Source organism: Ostreococcus tauri, assembly GCF_000214015.3.
Source record: "Ostreococcus tauri WGS project CAID00000000 data, contig chromosome 03, whole genome shotgun sequence".
Lineage (NCBI taxonomy): Eukaryota > Viridiplantae > Chlorophyta > Mamiellophyceae > Mamiellales > Bathycoccaceae > Ostreococcus > Ostreococcus tauri.
Window position 1 is genome coordinate 246487 of NC_014428.2, and position 17050 is coordinate 263536.

Here is a 17050-nt window from a genome sequence, read left to right on the forward strand (position 1 = left end):
GCGCGTGTGATACACTCACGAGTCACGACTCACCACATCCCCGTACACCGTAACGGCGACGTAATCCAGCGATCCCGCGCGCGCGCGCCCTCGCGGCGACGCCCTCGCGCGCCCGCGCGCGGCGAAAACGCCTCGTCGCCGCGCGCGTCGGTCGCGTCCCGCGCGCGCGACGCGCGGTCGACGACGGGGGCGTCGAGACGGCGGACCCGTCGCGGGGGTCGGTGCATGCGAAAAACACCCGATCTTCACGGCATCATCCGTCTCGCGACGCGTCATCGCTCGTCGTCCGTCCGCGCGCGCCGCGATGTCCGTCCGCGCCCGAGCGTCGGTCTCGGTGGACGTCGGGCGACGCGCGCGGGCGACGCGCGCGGGCGACGGTGGACGAAAGACGGCGCGGGCGAGGACGGCGCGCGCGCGCGCGTCGTCGGTGACGGACGACCGCGACGGCGCGCGCGGTGATCTCGACGCGTTAGCGGACGCGCGCGTCGTCCGAGCGAGCGATGGGGCGGTGATGCGCGCGGGGGGAGAGGCGATCGGGCGCTCGGGACGGGCGGTGACGCTGTTCCTGACGCAGTTTGGGGATTTCGATTCGTGGGAGCTCGCGCAATTTTTGGTGGACGACGTCGAGCGAATGCGGAGAGAGGGCGCGGAGGTGGTCGCGATCGGGATCGGCTCGGTCGAGGCGGCGCGGGAGTTCGCGGCGCGAACGAATTTTCCGGCTGATCGATTGTACGCGGACGAGAGCGCTTCGTGTCACGCGGCGCTGGGCTTCGCGCCGGGTCTGGGACGAAAGGGGGGCGATTTCGAGTGGATGGCGAAGACGCCGATCAACGGGTACGGGAAATTATTGCTCATGTGCGCCGGGATAGGGTCCCCGGGGACGCTCCGCGCGGTGTTCGGTGGATACACCGGCAGCAAGTACAAGGATGAAATCTTTCGGGAGGGCACAAACGTTGACGTACCAAAGATTCGCAAGGCGATGAAGATGACGCTCGGAGACGGTTACCTTCGCCCTTTCGAGTTGGCGACGCTGAGACTGAATAACATGATTGAAATCTTGAACAACTGGGAGGCGTTGACGCCCAAGGATAGCGATTTGCTCGTGCAGCGAGGGGGCGTCATCATCTTTGAAGACGGCAAAACCAAATTCAGGCACGACGACGCGGGTATTTTAGGATTTTGCCCGGCAGCGCGCGTGGTCGAGAAGGCGTTGAGCGCAGATCCGTCAGCCAAGCCAGATCCAGTGAAGACGCTTCACCTTGCCGCAGAGTCTCGACGAGCGTACGTCGACGACATCTTCACCTCCATCTCCGCCCTGGAGAAGTCCAAGGACAAGGCAAACGTCCAGGGCGAAAAGTTGACGGGCAAGTGGCGCTTGATTTACACCACGGGTACGAAGAAAGTGGCGGCAAACATCAACAAAACGGGAGGTGGGAGTTATTTTCCCGTTCCTGCCGTACAATCGTTTGACCTGAACTCGGGACGCATTCGCAACGGGATCTATCTCGGTCCGCTCAAGTTTTTCTTCGACGGTCCATTCATCTGGCGAGAGAAACTGAATATGCTTGAGTTCACGTTCACGCGCGTGAGCCTAGCGCTCGGCCCCCTGGGCCCGTGGTCGAAGGATATCGACGACGGAAAGTGGGAAAGCGTGAAGGCAGCGGAACAAAACGCAAGCTCAGGTCAAGGAATGATTGAGAAGTCCGACGTCAAGTCCTCCAAGCCCGGCGCCAACCCGTTCTTCAAATTCGTCTACACAGATGACAAGTGCATCGCGGCGCGCGGTAGAGGTGGTGGATTGGCCCTGTGGGCCCGTGTCGGCGATCCGGAGACGGATGCTCAAGAGTAGACTTCTGGACATTTTAATCATCAAATTGCAAAATCGCGCTCACGTATTCGCTCGCGTCTGGACACGAACGTGTGAGCGTGTCTCGCACGTTCTTTATGATCCGCCGTCGTTTCGCGTTCCCCGGCTCGGTCGAAGACCACGCGTGGAGTAAAGCGTCGCACACATTTGGAACGAACTGCGTTGAGCGATTCTCCGCAACGCGTACCATGGTCTCGGTCAAAGTCAACGCGCGGACGATGATGTCCTCGGACCAGCCTGATTCGGCGTGGTTCTTGAGTTCGGCGAGCGTTGGGAGGAGCATATCCCCAAGGTTTCGACACACGACGTCCTGAAAGTTGGTCAACGAGCTCGTGGATACGGCCTCCGCGACCCGTCTCACGTCGTCTATGTCGTCCCCGAGAGCGCTGAGCACGTACGGCAAAACGCGAGGGGCGTGCGCGCACACCTCTCCGTTTTCATCGCGTAACAGCGAGTCGCACAACCGCACAAACTCAGCTCGTACGTGCGGCGAGACGTCGCGCGTCAACGCGCCAAAGTGATTCACCCGCCCGGACCCGCCGCCCGTGAGCGCAAACGTCAAATCTCTCCGATCGCACCACTCCCTCGCGACGTCCGCGAGCGCGCTCAACGTCGCGCGTCGAACTCGGCCCAACCGATGTCTAACCCCTACCGCGACGACGCCCTCGACCGCGCTCGCCGGGTCCTCCGCCTCCCTCGCCTCGCGCAGCGCCTCTCCCAACAACCCCTCCGCCTCCGACGCGCTCGCGTCCACGAGAAGACGCTCCAGCGTCGCCATCCCGCGACGCCGCGCTCGATCGATCTCCTCGGTCTCGATCACCCCTCGCGTTCGGCACCGACGCGACCGCGACCGAGGCGTCGCGCACTGTTGAAACGACGGTTCATCTTCTCTAAATTCCCGACGCCGCCCGGGGGAACTAAAAAAGCGAAACGGCGCGCGCCGACGGTACATCGCGACGCGCCTCCACCGCGCGCGAGATCGAACGCGAGACGACGCGCGGAGAGAGAGGTGGAAAAAATAATGCCCGTCTCGAGCGCGCGAACGCGATCGACGCGCGCGCGTTCGGGCGCGTCGAGAGTGCGCGATGAGAAATTAAACGACGATGGAACGACGGGGCGGTGGGGGGCTGAGGAGACGACGGAGACGTTCGGGTTCACCCCGATCGGGGCGATGCGATCGTTGGAGAACGTTGAACTGAGCGCGGAGCGAAATAAGGGGTCGGTGAGGGAGGCGGAGACGCCGAAGAGCGGGAAGCGGGTGAGGCGGACGTCGACGCCGGGAAAGCGGCGCGCGAGCGCTCCGCGTGTCGAAGCGGCGGATGACGAGCGTGAGAACGACGCGACGGCGACGATGAAGGAGGATTTGAATGACATCAATGTCGTGGAGAGCGAACGGAGAGCGTCGAAGACGTTTTGGGCGCCGACACCGTCGATGCCGCGCGCGGCGCCGGCGCCGTTGGCGCGAACCAACGGCTTGCCGCCGACGCCGGCGGTGTACAACGCCGTGCCGTGGCCGAGCTCGATTCCGATCGTGGAGCAATCGCCTGTGAGAACGACCGCGAACGGAGCGATGAAAGCGGACGCGATGGCGTACGCGACACCGGGCGGGCAGGTGCGCGAGGTGCTGGAGCCACGCGAGGTGCACGCCTTCGCCAGAGCACCAGCACTGGCGCTCGCACCGCTCGCGCACGGACCGAAGGAACTCGCAGCGCAGCTCGTTGAGGTTAAACGTGAGATCGCGAAGCGACAGAGCGAAGCGATTGAGGTCTCTCGAGTGCTTCGACAGCTTCAGTGCGAGGAGGCGGATCTGTTCTCCAGAGCGGCGGAGATTCAGCGCCAACTTCTCCAGTGTACCACCGAAGAGCAGCCCTACGATTTGAGCGTGACGATCGGATCGAATAGTGTCGAACGAATGATCGCTTTGGAGGAGCGACCAGACACGACGCCGCGATCTGTTCAGAGAAGTGCGCAGCGAGGCGTTGACGTGCCAGTGGAGCAAGCGCAACCATCGACATCCAAGATAGTCGCCAAAGACATGCGACCGTTCCAAAAGTTAGACGTGCGCAAGGCAATGATCTCTGTCGATTTCATCGACGGCCCGGGTGGCTTATCGCTCTTCACTGCGAGTGCGGATAACTGCTTGCGTCTATGGGCTCCGGACAGCCGCAAGCCCGCAGCACTCATTCGTGCTCCAAGAGGCATGAGCTCGACGACGGTGATGAACGAGCGCGTTGTGTGCGTCGGGACCGAGCTTGGGCAGGTTGTCCAGATCGATATCGCCACCGGTATGCTAATCGGCTCTCTCACGCACGGTGAGCACGCCGCGCCGTGGAGCGTGAAGACGCTCGCCAAGTTTGGTCAAGAGGAGTCTGCGCTCGTCGCCGCAGCGGGCATGGGCGGTGACATCAAGATTTGGGACGCTCGCATCGCGCGCGGTGGCGGAGCTCCGATGGTGATGTACTCTCACGGCGCAGCGGAGATTCGCGGGATGTCCTTCTCCCCAGACGGGCACACGCTCGTTGCGGCAGCTTCCAATGATTTGCGCGCCTTTGATTTACGCATGAACGGCCGATCGACCCGCCTGAGCGTCGCCGAATCGTCGCATACGTCGTGGAACTCCGTGTTCCACGACGCGTCGACAAGCGAGATCCTGGCCTTGTCGAGTTCGGGTGACGTACATGCGTGGTCCGCCTCCGCGCCGTACGCTCACGCGAGAACCGTCCGAGCGGTGTGCGCTCCGAACTCCAGCGCCGCCTTAGTGCTCGAGGGCACTTTATTCTGTCCCGTCCACGACGATGCGTGCGGCGTAGACGTCGTGCGTCACGCCACGTCCGAGGTCATCGCCCGTTGGCGCCCCTCCGACGCGGATGACGGCGCCGCCGTCGCGTGCGTCGCCCGCGCGTCTGCCGGCGACGTCCTCCACCCCTACGGTCGAGGTACGCTCGCGATCGGCACCGTCACCGGCACCGTCTGCGTCTTTGCCCCCGATTCCATCCCGAATGCGTGAAACGTCAACGTCGTGTAATCACCATCCAACTCGCGCGTCGCCTCTGTCCCGCGCCTGCACAAGCCAGAAAACACCCGAAAATGCGCACTGGCGGCGAGACCATCGCACGTGCGTCATCACTCGACGCGCCGACCCCTCGCCCGCGCCCGCGATGTCGCTCGCGTTCGATGAGTTCGGTCGACCCTTCATCATCATCAAGGTGCGCGCGCGCGAGGCGGAGCGCGAACGCGCGAGGCGGAGACGGATGGAGAGAAGGTTTCGATCGACGACTGGAGACTGACGACGCATCGCGATGTTTTCACTCGTGACGCGTAGGAACAAGGAAATAAGACGCGAGTGAAGGGCATTGACGCGCAGAAGGCGAATATCGCGGCGGCGAAGAGCGTGGCGCGGACGCTGCGGTCGTCGTTGGGACCAAAGGTGGGATTGAAAGATGACGCGACGCGCGGGCGTTGACTCAAACCAGCGGGCGTTGACTCGAGCCGCGCGCGACGACGATCGAGGGGGTGGGAGACTGACGAAAGAGCGGTATGGTTTTACGAAACTATAGGGGATGGATAAAATTTTGCAATCACCGGACGGAGACATCACGATCAGTGCGTTTTGAGCGAGAGAATCTCGCTTGAAGGATGAGACGGGAGCGCAGAGCGACGGGCGAGAGGGTTGACTTGAGAAGTGAGACTGACGATGGCGATCACGCTCCGCGCGCGCGTTTCGCAGCAAACGATGGAGCGACGATTTTGGAACAAATGGAAGTCGAGCACGAGATCGGTAAGCTCATGGTGGATCTGTCCAGGTCTCAAGATTTCGAAATTGGCGACGGCACCACGGGCGTGGTCGTCTTGGCCGGATCCCTCTTGGAACAAGCTGAGACTTTGCTCGATCGAGGGATTCACCCGCTCAGGATCGCGGAGGGCTACGAAATGGCGGCTAAGGTAGCGACGAAGGAGCTGGCGAGAATCAGCGAGAAGTTTGAGTTTGACGTGAATAATATTGAACCACTGATTCAAACATGCATGACGACGCTGAGTAGTAAAATTGTGAACCGTTGCAAGCGGGAGATGGCGGAGATTTGCGTCAAAGCCGTGATGGCGGTTGCGGATTTAGAACGTAAGGATGTGAACTTAGACTTGATCAAGCTTGAGGGCAAGGTTGGCGGAAAGCTCGAGGATACGATGCTCGTGAACGGCATCGTTTTGGACAAAGACATCAGCCACCCGCAGATGCCGAAGGAGATCAACGACGCAAAGATCGCCATTTTGACCTGCCCCTTCGAGCCGCCGAAACCAAAGACGAAGCATAAGATTGAGATCGATACGGTGGAGAAGTACGAAGAGCTTCGTCAGCAGGAAGAGACGTACTTCAACGACATGGTCAAGCAGTGCAAGGACAGTGGGGCGACTCTCATCATCTGTCAATGGGGCTTTGACGACGAGGCCAACTCGATGCTCATGCAACAGAAGCTTCCCGCGATTCGATGGGTCGGTGGCGTCGAGCTCGAGCTCTTGGCCATTGCCACTGGCGGTCGCATCGTGCCGCGATTCACTGAGTTGACGCCGGAAAAGCTTGGTTCTGCTGGAAAGGTGAGGGAGCTCGCGTTCGGCACGACGAAGGACCGCATGGTGATCATTGAAGACTGCGCCGCGAGTAAGGCAGTGACGGTGTTCGTGCGCGGTGGTAACAAGATGATGGTCGATGAGACTAAGCGTTCGCTGCACGATGCTATCTGTGTCGCGCGCAACCTCGTCCGATCGAACAACATTGTGTACGGCGGCGGCTCTGCTGAAGTCGCGTGCGCCATCGCTGTTGAGGAAGAGGCGGATAAGATCGCCACCGTCGAGCAGTACGCCATGCGCGCGTTCGCCGATGCGTTGGATGCCGTGCCCACAGCCTTGGCTGAGAACTCTGGCCTCGCCCCAATCGAGACCGTGGCGAACATTAAGGCGCAACAGCTCAAGGAGAAGAACCCGTTCCTCGGTGTCGACTGCAAGGAAACGGGCACCAACGACATGAAGTCCCAGGGCGTGTTCGAGACCTTGATCGGGAAGCAGCAGCAGATCTTACTCGCCACCCAAGTCGTGAAGCTCATCTTAAAGATCGACGACGTCATCATCAGCGGCGACGCCGACATGTGAGCGCACTCGACGCTCCGCCAAATGTAACGAAGGAAGAGACACTCGTGACTATCACTAGCCCCTCACTTCGCGCCTCTATCTAGCTGAGCGCCCGGGTCGAGGTCCACTCTCGACGTCCGGGAGCCATGGGTCCCTCCGCGCGCGGTCTCGAGCTCGATGTCCTCGACCACGACGGCGCAAGAGAGATCTTTGAAGAGCTCTCGCTCGCCCACCGAACTTGTTTCCCGGGAGAATCTTCCGACGCCGCCGACCCAGACGCGTTCTTCGCCCGCGCGGCGTGGCTCCATGATGAGCGTGATGCCGTGTGGTTCGTCTTGCGCGAGTCAGATAGCGGGAACGGGAAGAGACGCGTGGTCGGGTTCGCGTGCGGGTTCGCGTACGCGGACAGTTGGTACGGAGCGCACCTGGGCGTAATACCAGAGTTTAGGAAACGCGGGTTAGGATCGTATTTGATGCGCGTTTCGCAGGCGCACGCGGGAGAGTTAGGGTTAACGCGCTTACAAGCGAGTGTGGAGATCGATCCGAAGATTGGGAGGGGGCGATTGTTGAGGTATTACGAGCGGCACGGCGCGCGCGTGCGAGAGACGGGATTTGGAAGCGCCGGGAGTGTTCCGGCCAGCGTAGTGAGGATCGAGAGAGTTTTCACGAGAGATGGCGCCAAGAGTGAGTTGACTAGCTCGGAGCGAAGCGTTTTCGGCTCTTGTGAGGGGAGGTCTCGAGGGCATCGGATCGCGGTGTTGGTGGGCACGATTTTAGCCGTCTTTGCGACGATGAACTTGATAAAGAGATCGTCGCGCGTCGTTAGATACTAGAATGTAGTGTTACATTGCTTAGAACATACAAAGAATCAAAGTTCGGTTATCTTCCAGTTCGACGGAATCGCAGGTTCGACCTCGTCGATGAGGGCAACGTTCGTCACGCTCGGAGCGGCGTCTCGTTTCACCACGCGCGGTCGTCCCGTCTCCCGGTTCAGCTCGACATCGAGACCTTTTGCCAGAAGCTCTTCGCTTTCTTCCACGGCTTGGGGCTGCAGCTCGATGATTTTCTGTCGAGCCGCGTCGCTAACTTCAGTCATGTTACGAACTGCCCACAACGCCCACTCTCTGAGATACGCTTCTCCGTCTTCGCCGCGAGTGTGATTCAACACCATCGGAACGCCTCCAAGACTAACAACGAGGTCGCATACTTGAGCACGATTGAACGATGCGTTACCGATGATCGCGATGAGATCAACTCTATATCCGGTCCATGGTAAGGTACTTGGATACTTGACGTCGCCCTTGAGCTCTTCGGGCACGTCAGCCTCAAGCCGAGGAGCCGCCGCCGGTCCAGTCGCCTTACTCGTCTGTCCGATACCCTCCGGCGGTGATAGCGCGGCAAGAAGCGAGAGAACAAGTCTCACGAGCCCCATGGCCGCTAAACAGGCCACAGTGTCGCCAAGATGCGGTTTAACCTCGCGCTCGCTCATCTTTCGCAAAATGCTCACGCACTCCATGAATAACGAAAGCGCGACGTTTCGTTCGTCTTCATCCGCCGCAGCGGCAAGCCGTCCAGCAACAATGGAAGTGGTGTCTAATAAAAACGCCAAAACCTCTTGCGGCATCAAGAGTGGCGGTTGAACGCCCTCGGGGATCTCAGAGAGCGGAATATCGACATACGCCGTCGCATCTTTATCGTCCATGATGGCGGCTATGAAATGCAATAAAGTCGCTTGCTCGGAAACGTACTCGAGGAGTAGTGATTGTTTTATCGTTGAACCCACCGCTGAGGACTCGTCCACGGCGAGGGTGACTAGGCGCTCGCGAAGCATCTCTTCTCTCCGCGACTGGACGTCGGAGGCATTCGGAGACAAACCTCGAAACAATCTCGGCAAACCGTCTCCGCGGCAACACACCGCGCACACGAGCGACATCAAGTGTACACCACCGCCTACGCCTTCGGGTTCGCCGCGTTCCGCGGATGCCCTGAGAATTTCGCGCCAAAACGTCCAAGACCCGTCAACCGCGCGCTTCGTCCGCTCCGAGTCGTTTCTCACGCTCGCTTCGACGAACGCGCACGCCAATCCGTGCGTCTTCGCCGCGAAAACCCCTCTCGTGGATGACACCTCGCTCAAAGCATCACTCACGATCTCGCTCGCCCACGACTTCTCGTAACACCTCGCGTCGTCCATCCCAGCGTTCGCGAGCGTCTGCAAGGCAAACATCCCACACTTTGCGCACTCGACGTCACGCTCCCCAGCGTTCCACGCCCGAGCCGCCTCCATCGCCACCATTAACATCCGTTCGCACCCTCCATCGCGCACGAACGCCTCCGTACGCTCCACATTCCCCGCCAACGCGTTCCTCGTCTCCCGCGTCTCCCGGGCTTCGCCGGTCCACCGCTCAGCACCCGTCGCCATCCTTCTTCCTCACCCGCGGTCCGTGACAACACAGCACCAGCGCCCACCCCCGGGCGAGTGAATTCACCCCCGCCTCGCACGCCGTCGTCCGCTCCCCGCTCGACGCCCGCGACGTCTTCTTGGTCGACTTTACGTTTGCGACGCTCCCGCTCGAGGTCAAGAAATCGTCGAACGGCTCCTCTCCCGCGCTCGCGTACGCGCTCGCGCTCGCGCTCGATGACTCGACGTCCAACGTCTCGGGCCCTCGGGCGTCGATCGGTCTCGCCTCCGTCGGCATCGACCGCGACGTGGCGACGCGACGACGCGCGTCGCCGTGCGCGCGCGGTTGGCGGTGCCGTTTGTCCGAACTCTCGTTTTATGTCGAATGTAGCGCCATGTATTGAATTTACGGTTGCAAAAGTCGACGCGCGGCGAATTCCGTCACGATGGACGCGCTCTTCGGACGCGGGTCCTCGAACGAGGCGTCGTCGGCGAGCGCGCTGAAGGTGGTGAACTGTCCGAGTCAGGTACGGGTCGATGTCGCGCGATTCGACGCGCTCTAGACGCGAAAGATTGCGACGTTCGATCGAGATCGCACACTCCAAAAATCTAACCTCTGGACGCTTCGCGTCGACGAACGCAGGAGCTCGCGAAGACGAACAAGGCGTTCGTGAGCGCCTCGGACTTCTCGCGCATTGGACCGTACGCCGAGATGGGGGATCGGGTGTTCATGACGGACGTCTCGAGTGAGATCGCGGACGGTTCCGTGGGCCTGAACTCGGCGCAGCGAGCGCAGTTGAGAGTGTCCGTCGGTGACGTCATCAGATGGGCGTCATACGAGCCGCCGAGTCGGGAGTTTGATTGCGTCGGTATGACGATTGAGTTGGAGTTCACCAGACCTGGGATGGCGGCGGAGCTCACGGGGAGAAACCAACACGAGGCGGTTGAGGCGGAGGCGCTCACGAGCGTGTTGAGGCGGACGTTCAGCTCGCAGGTGTTCACGGTGGGGCAGAAGGCGGCGGTGGAGTACTGCGGAAAGAATTATTTCATCACTATCAATCATCTGGTGGTGGAAGGGGCGAGAGAGGGCGTGCAATCGATGCGAGGGATGTTCACGCCGTCGACGACGGTGGTGTACGAAGCCATGGCGAGCAGTGGGATTAAAATTTTAGGTCAAAAGGCGACGGTAATGAACACCGGTCTGTTTAAGAGTAAGGATTTTAGTTTTTCCAAGCTCGGTATCGGAGGTTTGGACAAGCAGTTCGAGGATATCTTCAGACGCGCGTTCTCCTCGCGGATTTTTCCGCAGAGCGTCGTGCAGCGACTCGGCATCCAACATGTCAAGGGTATGCTGCTTCACGGCCCGCCAGGTACGGGTAAGACGCTCATCGCGAGACAAATTGGGAAAATGTTGAACGGGAAGGAACCGAAGATCGTGAACGGGCCGGAGATCATGTCCAAATACGTCGGTCAGTCAGAGGAGAACATCAGAAAGTTGTTTGGCGATGCCGAGGACGAGTTCAAGGCGCGCGGCGACGATAGCGAGTTGCACATCATTATCTTCGACGAAATCGACGCAATCTGTAAGGCGAGAGGTAGCGTTAACAGTGGCACGGGTGTGCACGATTCCATCGTGAACCAGCTGCTCACAAAGATAGATGGCGTTGACGCGCTGAACAACATTTTACTTATCGGCATGACAAACAGAAAAGACATGCTGGACGAGGCCATGCTCCGTCCAGGTCGCCTGGAGGTTCACATCGAGATTGGATTGCCAGATGAGAGCGGTAGGATACAGATCTTGAATATTCACTCGAACAAGATGACGGAGAACAAGTTTCTCGGAGCCGACGTCGATTTGGCGGAACTCGCCAAGCGCACAGGTAACTTTAGTGGCGCAGAGATCGAAGGTTTGGTCAAGTCTGCGGTATCTTTTGCTTTGACGCGACAAGTCGATATGAATGACATCGGGGCGACGATTGAAGAGGAAAATATTAAGGTAACCATGGCAGATTTCGAGCTTGCGTTGCTTGAGGTGAAACCGGCTTTCGGGGCATCGACAGATCAGTTTGAACGATGCATGTTGAACGGCATGATTTCCTACGGAGAAAAGTACGAAAAGTTGGTCTCGACGATGCAGTCACTCATCGAGCAAGTGCGGGTGTCTGAAAGAACGCCCATGCTCACGTGTCTGCTGGAAGGAAACGCGGGAAGCGGAAAATCGGCGCTCGCAGCTGCGCTTGCGCTCAAGTCTGCGTTCCCATTCATGAAGCTCTTAACGTCCGACGGTTTCGTGGGCGCTTCCGAGGCGGCGAAGTGTCAAGCGCTTGCTAAGCTATTCGATGATGCGTACAAGTCTCCGCTCTCGTTGATCGTCCTGGATGACATCGAGCGCTTGCTCGAGTACGTCTCCATCGGTCCTCGCTTCAGCAACGTTGTCCTGCAAGCGCTCTTGGTGTTACTTAAACGCCAGCCGCCGCAAGGACGGAAGCTATTGGTGATCGGCACCACGTCTTTGCCGCTCGTTTTCGAGGAGATGGGTCTGAACGCCGCCTTCAACGTGTCCTTACACGTCCCCGAACTGAGCCCTAGCGAAGCCGCCGGCGTGCTCTCGCACATCGGCGCCTTCTCCGCCGACGACCTCCCGTCGGCATGCCAAGCCCTCCAAGCCCTCGCGGGCGAACGCATCGCGATCAAAAAGTTATTCATGCTCCTCGAGATGGCTCGTCACGGGAAAGCGCACGAGGACGACATGTCGGACGCCGCGAACGCGGACGAGCCCGTCGCCCTCGAGCGTTGGGTCGCCTGCCTCCGCGATCTCGCGCAGTGAGCGCGCGCGTCTCACGGCGGTCCGCGCGAAGCGTTTCTATCGTATTACATCATCACGAATCAATCGAGCGCTCCATCGAGCCATCGAATCGATCGCGCGCTCGAACCGTCGCCTCCCCGATCGGCCCATCCTCGCTCACTTCTTCTTCCTCGGCGCGAAGATCCCGGTGATCCCGCTCACGACGACCCCGTACGTGACCCCGGCCGCGACCGCGCCGACGCGCAGGAAACCCGCCAACGAGCTCGCGCCCGAGTACGGACCACCGCTCATGGCGCGCGACGTCCGTCGACGTGTATCGCGCCCTCGCGCGTCGGTCGACCCCCCTTTCGATCGCGCGACGCTCGAAAGGGGCGATCGGTGAAAAACGCGACGAACGAAAGGGGCGATCGGTGAAAAACGCGACGATCGCGCCTTTCGATCGCGGCCTCGCGCGCGCGAGGGGACGCGGACGACGACCGAGGGCGTCCGCGACGACGCACGCGCGCGCGCGGTCGCGGCGACGCGGCGAGTGCGATCGCGCGAACGCTCGAGCGGGGCGGCGGCGTCGACGCGAGATCGAGGGAGGCGTCGGGAGGCGAGGGAGGATTTGGAATTTGAAAATCAACGACCGAACGATGCGGGCGGTGTTGGCGTCTTCGCGGACGATGGCGCGACCGATGTCGTCGATGTCGTCGCGCGCCGCGGGACGGGTTGTGGCGCGGAAGACGAACGCGCGAGTGTCGAGGACGTCGGTGACGATGAAGTCGACGATGGAGTGGACGCGCGCGCGCCGCGGGACGGCGACGCGCGCGACAAACGGCGGGAACGGCGGGAACGGTGGCGGTGGAAACGGTGGAAACGGTGGGAACGGCGATGGTTTTGGTTCTTCTAACGATGGTCAAAACGGTGGCGTTCGCGCTTTATGGGCGGCGTACCTCGGGGCGCTGGAAAAGAACCCGCTGCCAACGAAGATGGCGACGTCGGGCGTGCTCAACGCGCTCGGTGACTTGTTCGCGCAGTTCGCGTTCGATGACGCGGCGAACAAGGGCGTGGACTGGCGACGCGCCGGAATCTTTACCATACTCGGGAGCTTTTTGGTCGGTCCGGCGCTGCACTTCTGGTACGGTACGCTCGGGAAGATTGTCACCGCGCAAGGGAGCGCGAAGGCGTTCATCAGCCTCGCGCTCGACCAAGGCGTCTTCGCCCCGACGTTTCTGTGCGTTTTCCTCTCCGCGCTCTTCACCATCGACGGTAAACCTCAAGAGATCGCGCCCAAGCTTAAGCAAGATTTTGCGAGCACGGTGACTATGAACTGGAAAATTTGGATTCCTTTCCAATTCTTAAACTTCCGATACGTCCCGCTCCAGTTGCAAGTCGCAGCGGCCAACGTGGTGGCGCTCCTGTGGAATACCTACCTGTCGTGGGCGTCGCACAAGGAAGTAGTCGTCGTAGAGACCTCGTCGAAGGGCAAAAAGAAGAAGAATTAGGTGAACGCAAGTTTTATTGTACAAACTAAATGGTCGCCCCCGAGCACGACGAGCCGGAACCTGCGGTGCATCCGAAGCAGTGATTGTCGGCGACGATGTGCGCGCCTACTAAATCATCGCACGAATTGAGATCGAAAATCGTCGTTTTCGCCCCACGCACGGGCATGTCAAGCTGTTGATTGAAATCGCAGTCGAACAGCCGCCCGTCCCACGAGACACTGATGAGGTCCCGACACATCACTCCGACCGACGCCGCGACGTTAAAATTGTTCACGAGCAGGCTCATGTACTCGCTCGTCTTATCCTCCTTGTGCAAGTAATCGGCGAAGCGCTTGATCGGCATGTTTGTCAGCGTGAACAAACGAGAGAACTCTACTCCCCAGGTGCCTCGTAGCTCGCTTCGGTACGCCTCTTCAAGTTTTGCTTGCGCCGGAGGCAAAAACGCCCCGCCCGGGTTATACATGAGATCTAGCTCCAGGCCGGTACCTTCGACACCGTATCCCACCGCGTTTAGATCCTTGAGCGCCGCGATCGAGCGCTCAAACACCCCCCGGCCTCGCTGCGCGTCTGTGTTTGCCTCACTGTAGCACGGAAGCGACGCCACGACCTTCACCTTGTTCTCCGCCAAAAATTGTGGCAGATCTTCTTGCCCCTCCTCGTAGAGCACTGTAAGATTACACCTGTCAATCACCTCCACCCCGAGCGCTCGTGCCTCAGTGACGAGATATCGAAACTGTTTGTGTAATTCGGGCGCGCCGCCCGTCAGGTCCAGCGTGCGCACGCCTGGGGAGTTCTTCAACACGCGAATCACTTGCTCCGCCGTTCGCTCGTCCATGACTTCGCTCGTCCTCAACGGCGACGACTCCACGTGGCAGTGCGAGCACGCTTGATTGCAATACAGCCCGATGTTCACCTGAAGTATCGTCGTCGGCTCGCGCTCGAGCACCTTTCCGCCTCGCTCCTCGAGAAAAGCCTCGAACGACGGTACCCCGAGCCCGTCCAGCGCTCTTCGACGACGCGCACGCTCTTCCTTGGTCAGCGCGCGCTGTCCGAGCTCGCTCAGGCGCTGTTGCGCGGTCTGAAACTCGACGTCCGTCGCCATCTCCTCAAGGGTCTCCGCGACGAGCGAGCCGAACGCGCGCGCTTCCGAGGGTTCGGCGTGCGAACGGATCGTGCGGTGGCGTAAACGCGCGTTCGGGACGTGTGATCGCTTGGCGACTCGGGGAGTGAGGTCGAGTGCTCGCATGATGGGAAGTCTTCTCGCGACGCGTCGAGCACTAAAGCGTTGCGACCGAGCGGTCAATTTACACGGCTACGCCACGGGTCCGGCTAGGACGTCCTCGTTGACCGTGGTCACTCGAGGGCCGTTTTGAAGGTTGAATTTGGACTCTAAAGACGTCGGTTTCCCGGGAGTTTGGCGCTGCTTGATGATGGCGATCTCCGATTGGATCTCCTCCAAGCGCTGCGCCGACGAAGGCACCGGACGCGGGACGCGGGAGAACGCGGCGCCACCGGTGAGGTCGGTGACTCGAGACCAGCTCGCGCGACTCTGTGTCGTCGGTGTTACGGGACTACCGCGAATGGTGCGGTGCAACTCCAACGCGGCGCCGAGCTGGGCGCGCCAAGGTTCGGTTTGACTCGCAGACTTTGGCGAAGTCGATTTCGGCGAAGCCACATCTTTCAAATCGTGCTTCTCCATGCGCAGGCGCTGAACCTCCATGCTCGCCTCGCGCTGCGCCTCGATCGAGCGCAGGACCGTTGCCTCGGCGTCCGCAGCAAAATCTGCGATTGTTTGCTTCGCAGCCTCCATGCATTCGAGCTGTCGTTGAAGCGCCATCCTCTGTCGTCGCTCCTCGTGGAGCTCATACTCGAGTTCTTGCTTCGCCATGTGCACATTGTGGGCGAGGTTTCCTTGTTTTTGCGCCTCAATCGCTGCATCGCGAGCGGAGGCGGTATGCTTTGAAATTTGCATGGCGTATTCCTGGACTCGCTCCGCGCACTCCGCTCGAATCTCTTCCTTCTCCCGAAGTGCCGCACGTTCTGCGTCCCCTAGCTTACCGACCAGACGTTCCACCTCGCCGTTCAGTCGCTTAACATCCTTTTCGAAAATTTTAACACGATTTATCGCATCGTTTCGCTCTTGGACCGCGATCGTGAGCTCTTTGGACTGCGTACTCTCTCGCAAGGTGCTGCCTTCGATCAACTGCTCAAGTTCATCACAACGAGCCTGCATGTTCACGCTCTCCTCCGTCTTCTTCAGCAACTCGGACGTCAATCGAACGTTCTCATCCCTTGCAGCTCGTAAGTGCGCGAGAGTGAGCTTTAGGTGCTCCTCTGCGGTCGATTTGGCCGAGTTTGCAATCGCAAGCTCTCGTTTCAGCTCGACGTTTTCTTTCGAGAGCTCCGAGTCCGCCACGCGACCGCCCTCTATCGCGGCGATCTCATTCTTCGCGTGCGCCGCCATGACTTCCGATGCCTCCGCTCGCCGCGTCGCCTTATCTCGCTCCTCTTTCGCGCTACGAAGATCCCGTCGCAGCGCTTCGTTCTCTCTTCCCATGACGTCCTCCAGCGCTCTGTATCGCTCCAACTTGCCGCGCTGCTCCTCGACGTCTTCTCGTAATCGCGCGCACCGCGACTGCTCGTACTCGAGATTTTTCCTCAAACTCGCAATCTTAATCTCTCTCCCGACGTTCCCATCGTCCAAGTCCACCGTCTCACCCTCGCCGCGCGCCGCGCGCGCGAGCGCGTCCTCCGCCGAGCGCAGCGCCTCTGCGAGCAACGCGTTCTCCTCTCTCAAATCTCTCACCAACGACCCACTCGTGGACGGACTCTCGCCCTCGCGTCTCTCACGCATCCCTCGCGCGCGCGCGCGCACGATTCTTCCCAACGCTTCCGCGTCCGCGGACGATTCCGCGCGCGCGCAGACGTCTCGCGCCGCGCCGTTCGCCACGCACGCGATCGCAATCTCATCCCTCTCCCAGCTCGCCCCGAGCACGCTCGTCCACGGAAACTTGGCGAGCGATACCACGTGTTCCTCCACGCCGTTTCCCCGCCCTCGCGCGACGACGCGATCGACGCGGACACCGCGCGCGCTGATCGCGATCTCCACCGGGACGCCCCCGTGGGCATCGCCCGACCCCTTCACCGTCGCCCTGAACGCGCGCGCGTCGACATCGCGTCCCGAACTCCCGAGCGGGCGCATCGCCCGTCGCGCGAGCGCGCGCGCCGAACGCGCGCGGCGCAGTGCGCGCGTGCGGGGCGTTCGTCATCGACGGAACGGTTTTCATCGCGCGCGCGCACGACCGCGGCACACCGCGTCGCGTCGCGCGCGCGCTCGAGCGCGACGACGTCGGCGGCGGGAACGAGAC

General features: G+C 60.8%; 10 protein-coding genes across 10 annotated transcripts; 6 read left to right on the forward strand and 4 right to left on the reverse strand.

Moving 5' to 3' along the window:
• Positions 1-304: 304 nt before the first annotated feature.
• Positions 305-1849, forward strand: OT_ostta03g01440 (Plastid lipid-associated protein/fibrillin conserved domain; the record flags this gene model as incomplete). The annotated part of the gene is made up of 1 exon (XM_003078001.1): positions 305-1849. The coding sequence occupies one exon, from the start codon at positions 305-307 to the stop codon at positions 1847-1849; it is 1545 nt and encodes a 514-aa protein (XP_003078049.1).
• Positions 1850-1862: 13 nt separating this feature from the next.
• On the reverse strand, positions 1863-2645 carry OT_ostta03g01450 (Armadillo-type fold; the record flags this gene model as incomplete). The annotated part of the gene is made up of 1 exon (XM_003078002.1): positions 1863-2645. The coding sequence occupies one exon, from the start codon at positions 2643-2645 to the stop codon at positions 1863-1865; it is 783 nt and encodes a 260-aa protein (XP_003078050.1).
• Positions 2646-2888: 243 nt separating this feature from the next.
• On the forward strand, positions 2889-4874 carry OT_ostta03g01460 (WD40 repeat; the record flags this gene model as incomplete). The annotated part of the gene is made up of 1 exon (XM_003078003.1): positions 2889-4874. One exon carries the CDS (start codon positions 2889-2891, stop codon positions 4872-4874), a length of 1986 nt encoding a protein of 661 aa, XP_003078051.1.
• Positions 4875-5025: 151 nt separating this feature from the next.
• Positions 5026-7009, forward strand: OT_ostta03g01470 (Chaperonin TCP-1, conserved site; the record flags this gene model as incomplete). Its single annotated transcript, XM_022984722.1, has 4 exons — positions 5026-5073; positions 5190-5294; positions 5425-5470; positions 5595-7009. The coding sequence occupies 4 exons, from the start codon at positions 5026-5028 to the stop codon at positions 7007-7009; spliced, it is 1614 nt and encodes a 537-aa protein (XP_022838456.1).
• A 125-nt stretch (positions 7010-7134) lies between these two features.
• OT_ostta03g01490 (Acyl-CoA N-acyltransferase) lies at positions 7135-7821 on the forward strand (the record flags this gene model as incomplete). The annotated part of the gene is made up of 1 exon (XM_003078005.1): positions 7135-7821. One exon carries the CDS (start codon positions 7135-7137, stop codon positions 7819-7821), a length of 687 nt encoding a protein of 228 aa, XP_003078053.1.
• A 35-nt stretch (positions 7822-7856) lies between these two features.
• Positions 7857-9407, reverse strand: OT_ostta03g01500 (Armadillo-like helical; the record flags this gene model as incomplete). The annotated part of the gene is made up of 1 exon (XM_003078006.2): positions 7857-9407. One exon carries the CDS (start codon positions 9405-9407, stop codon positions 7857-7859), a length of 1551 nt encoding a protein of 516 aa, XP_003078054.2.
• Positions 9408-9832: 425 nt separating this feature from the next.
• OT_ostta03g01510 (P-loop containing nucleoside triphosphate hydrolase) lies at positions 9833-12216 on the forward strand (the record flags this gene model as incomplete). Its single annotated transcript, XM_022984723.1, has 2 exons — positions 9833-9913; positions 10030-12216. 2 exons carry the CDS (start codon positions 9833-9835, stop codon positions 12214-12216), a joined length of 2268 nt encoding a protein of 755 aa, XP_022838457.1.
• Positions 12217-12860: 644 nt separating this feature from the next.
• On the forward strand, positions 12861-13682 carry OT_ostta03g01520 (Mpv17/PMP22; the record flags this gene model as incomplete). The annotated part of the gene is made up of 1 exon (XM_003078009.2): positions 12861-13682. One exon carries the CDS (start codon positions 12861-12863, stop codon positions 13680-13682), a length of 822 nt encoding a protein of 273 aa, XP_003078057.2.
• Positions 13683-13707: 25 nt separating this feature from the next.
• Positions 13708-14928, reverse strand: OT_ostta03g01525 (Domain of unknown function DUF3641; the record flags this gene model as incomplete). The annotated part of the gene is made up of 1 exon (XM_022984724.1): positions 13708-14928. The coding sequence occupies one exon, from the start codon at positions 14926-14928 to the stop codon at positions 13708-13710; it is 1221 nt and encodes a 406-aa protein (XP_022838458.1).
• A 66-nt stretch (positions 14929-14994) lies between these two features.
• OT_ostta03g01530 (Domain of unknown function DUF3641) lies at positions 14995-16884 on the reverse strand (the record flags this gene model as incomplete). Its single annotated transcript, XM_003078011.2, has 1 exon — positions 14995-16884. The coding sequence occupies one exon, from the start codon at positions 16882-16884 to the stop codon at positions 14995-14997; it is 1890 nt and encodes a 629-aa protein (XP_003078059.2).
• Positions 16885-17050: the final 166 nt, after the last annotated feature.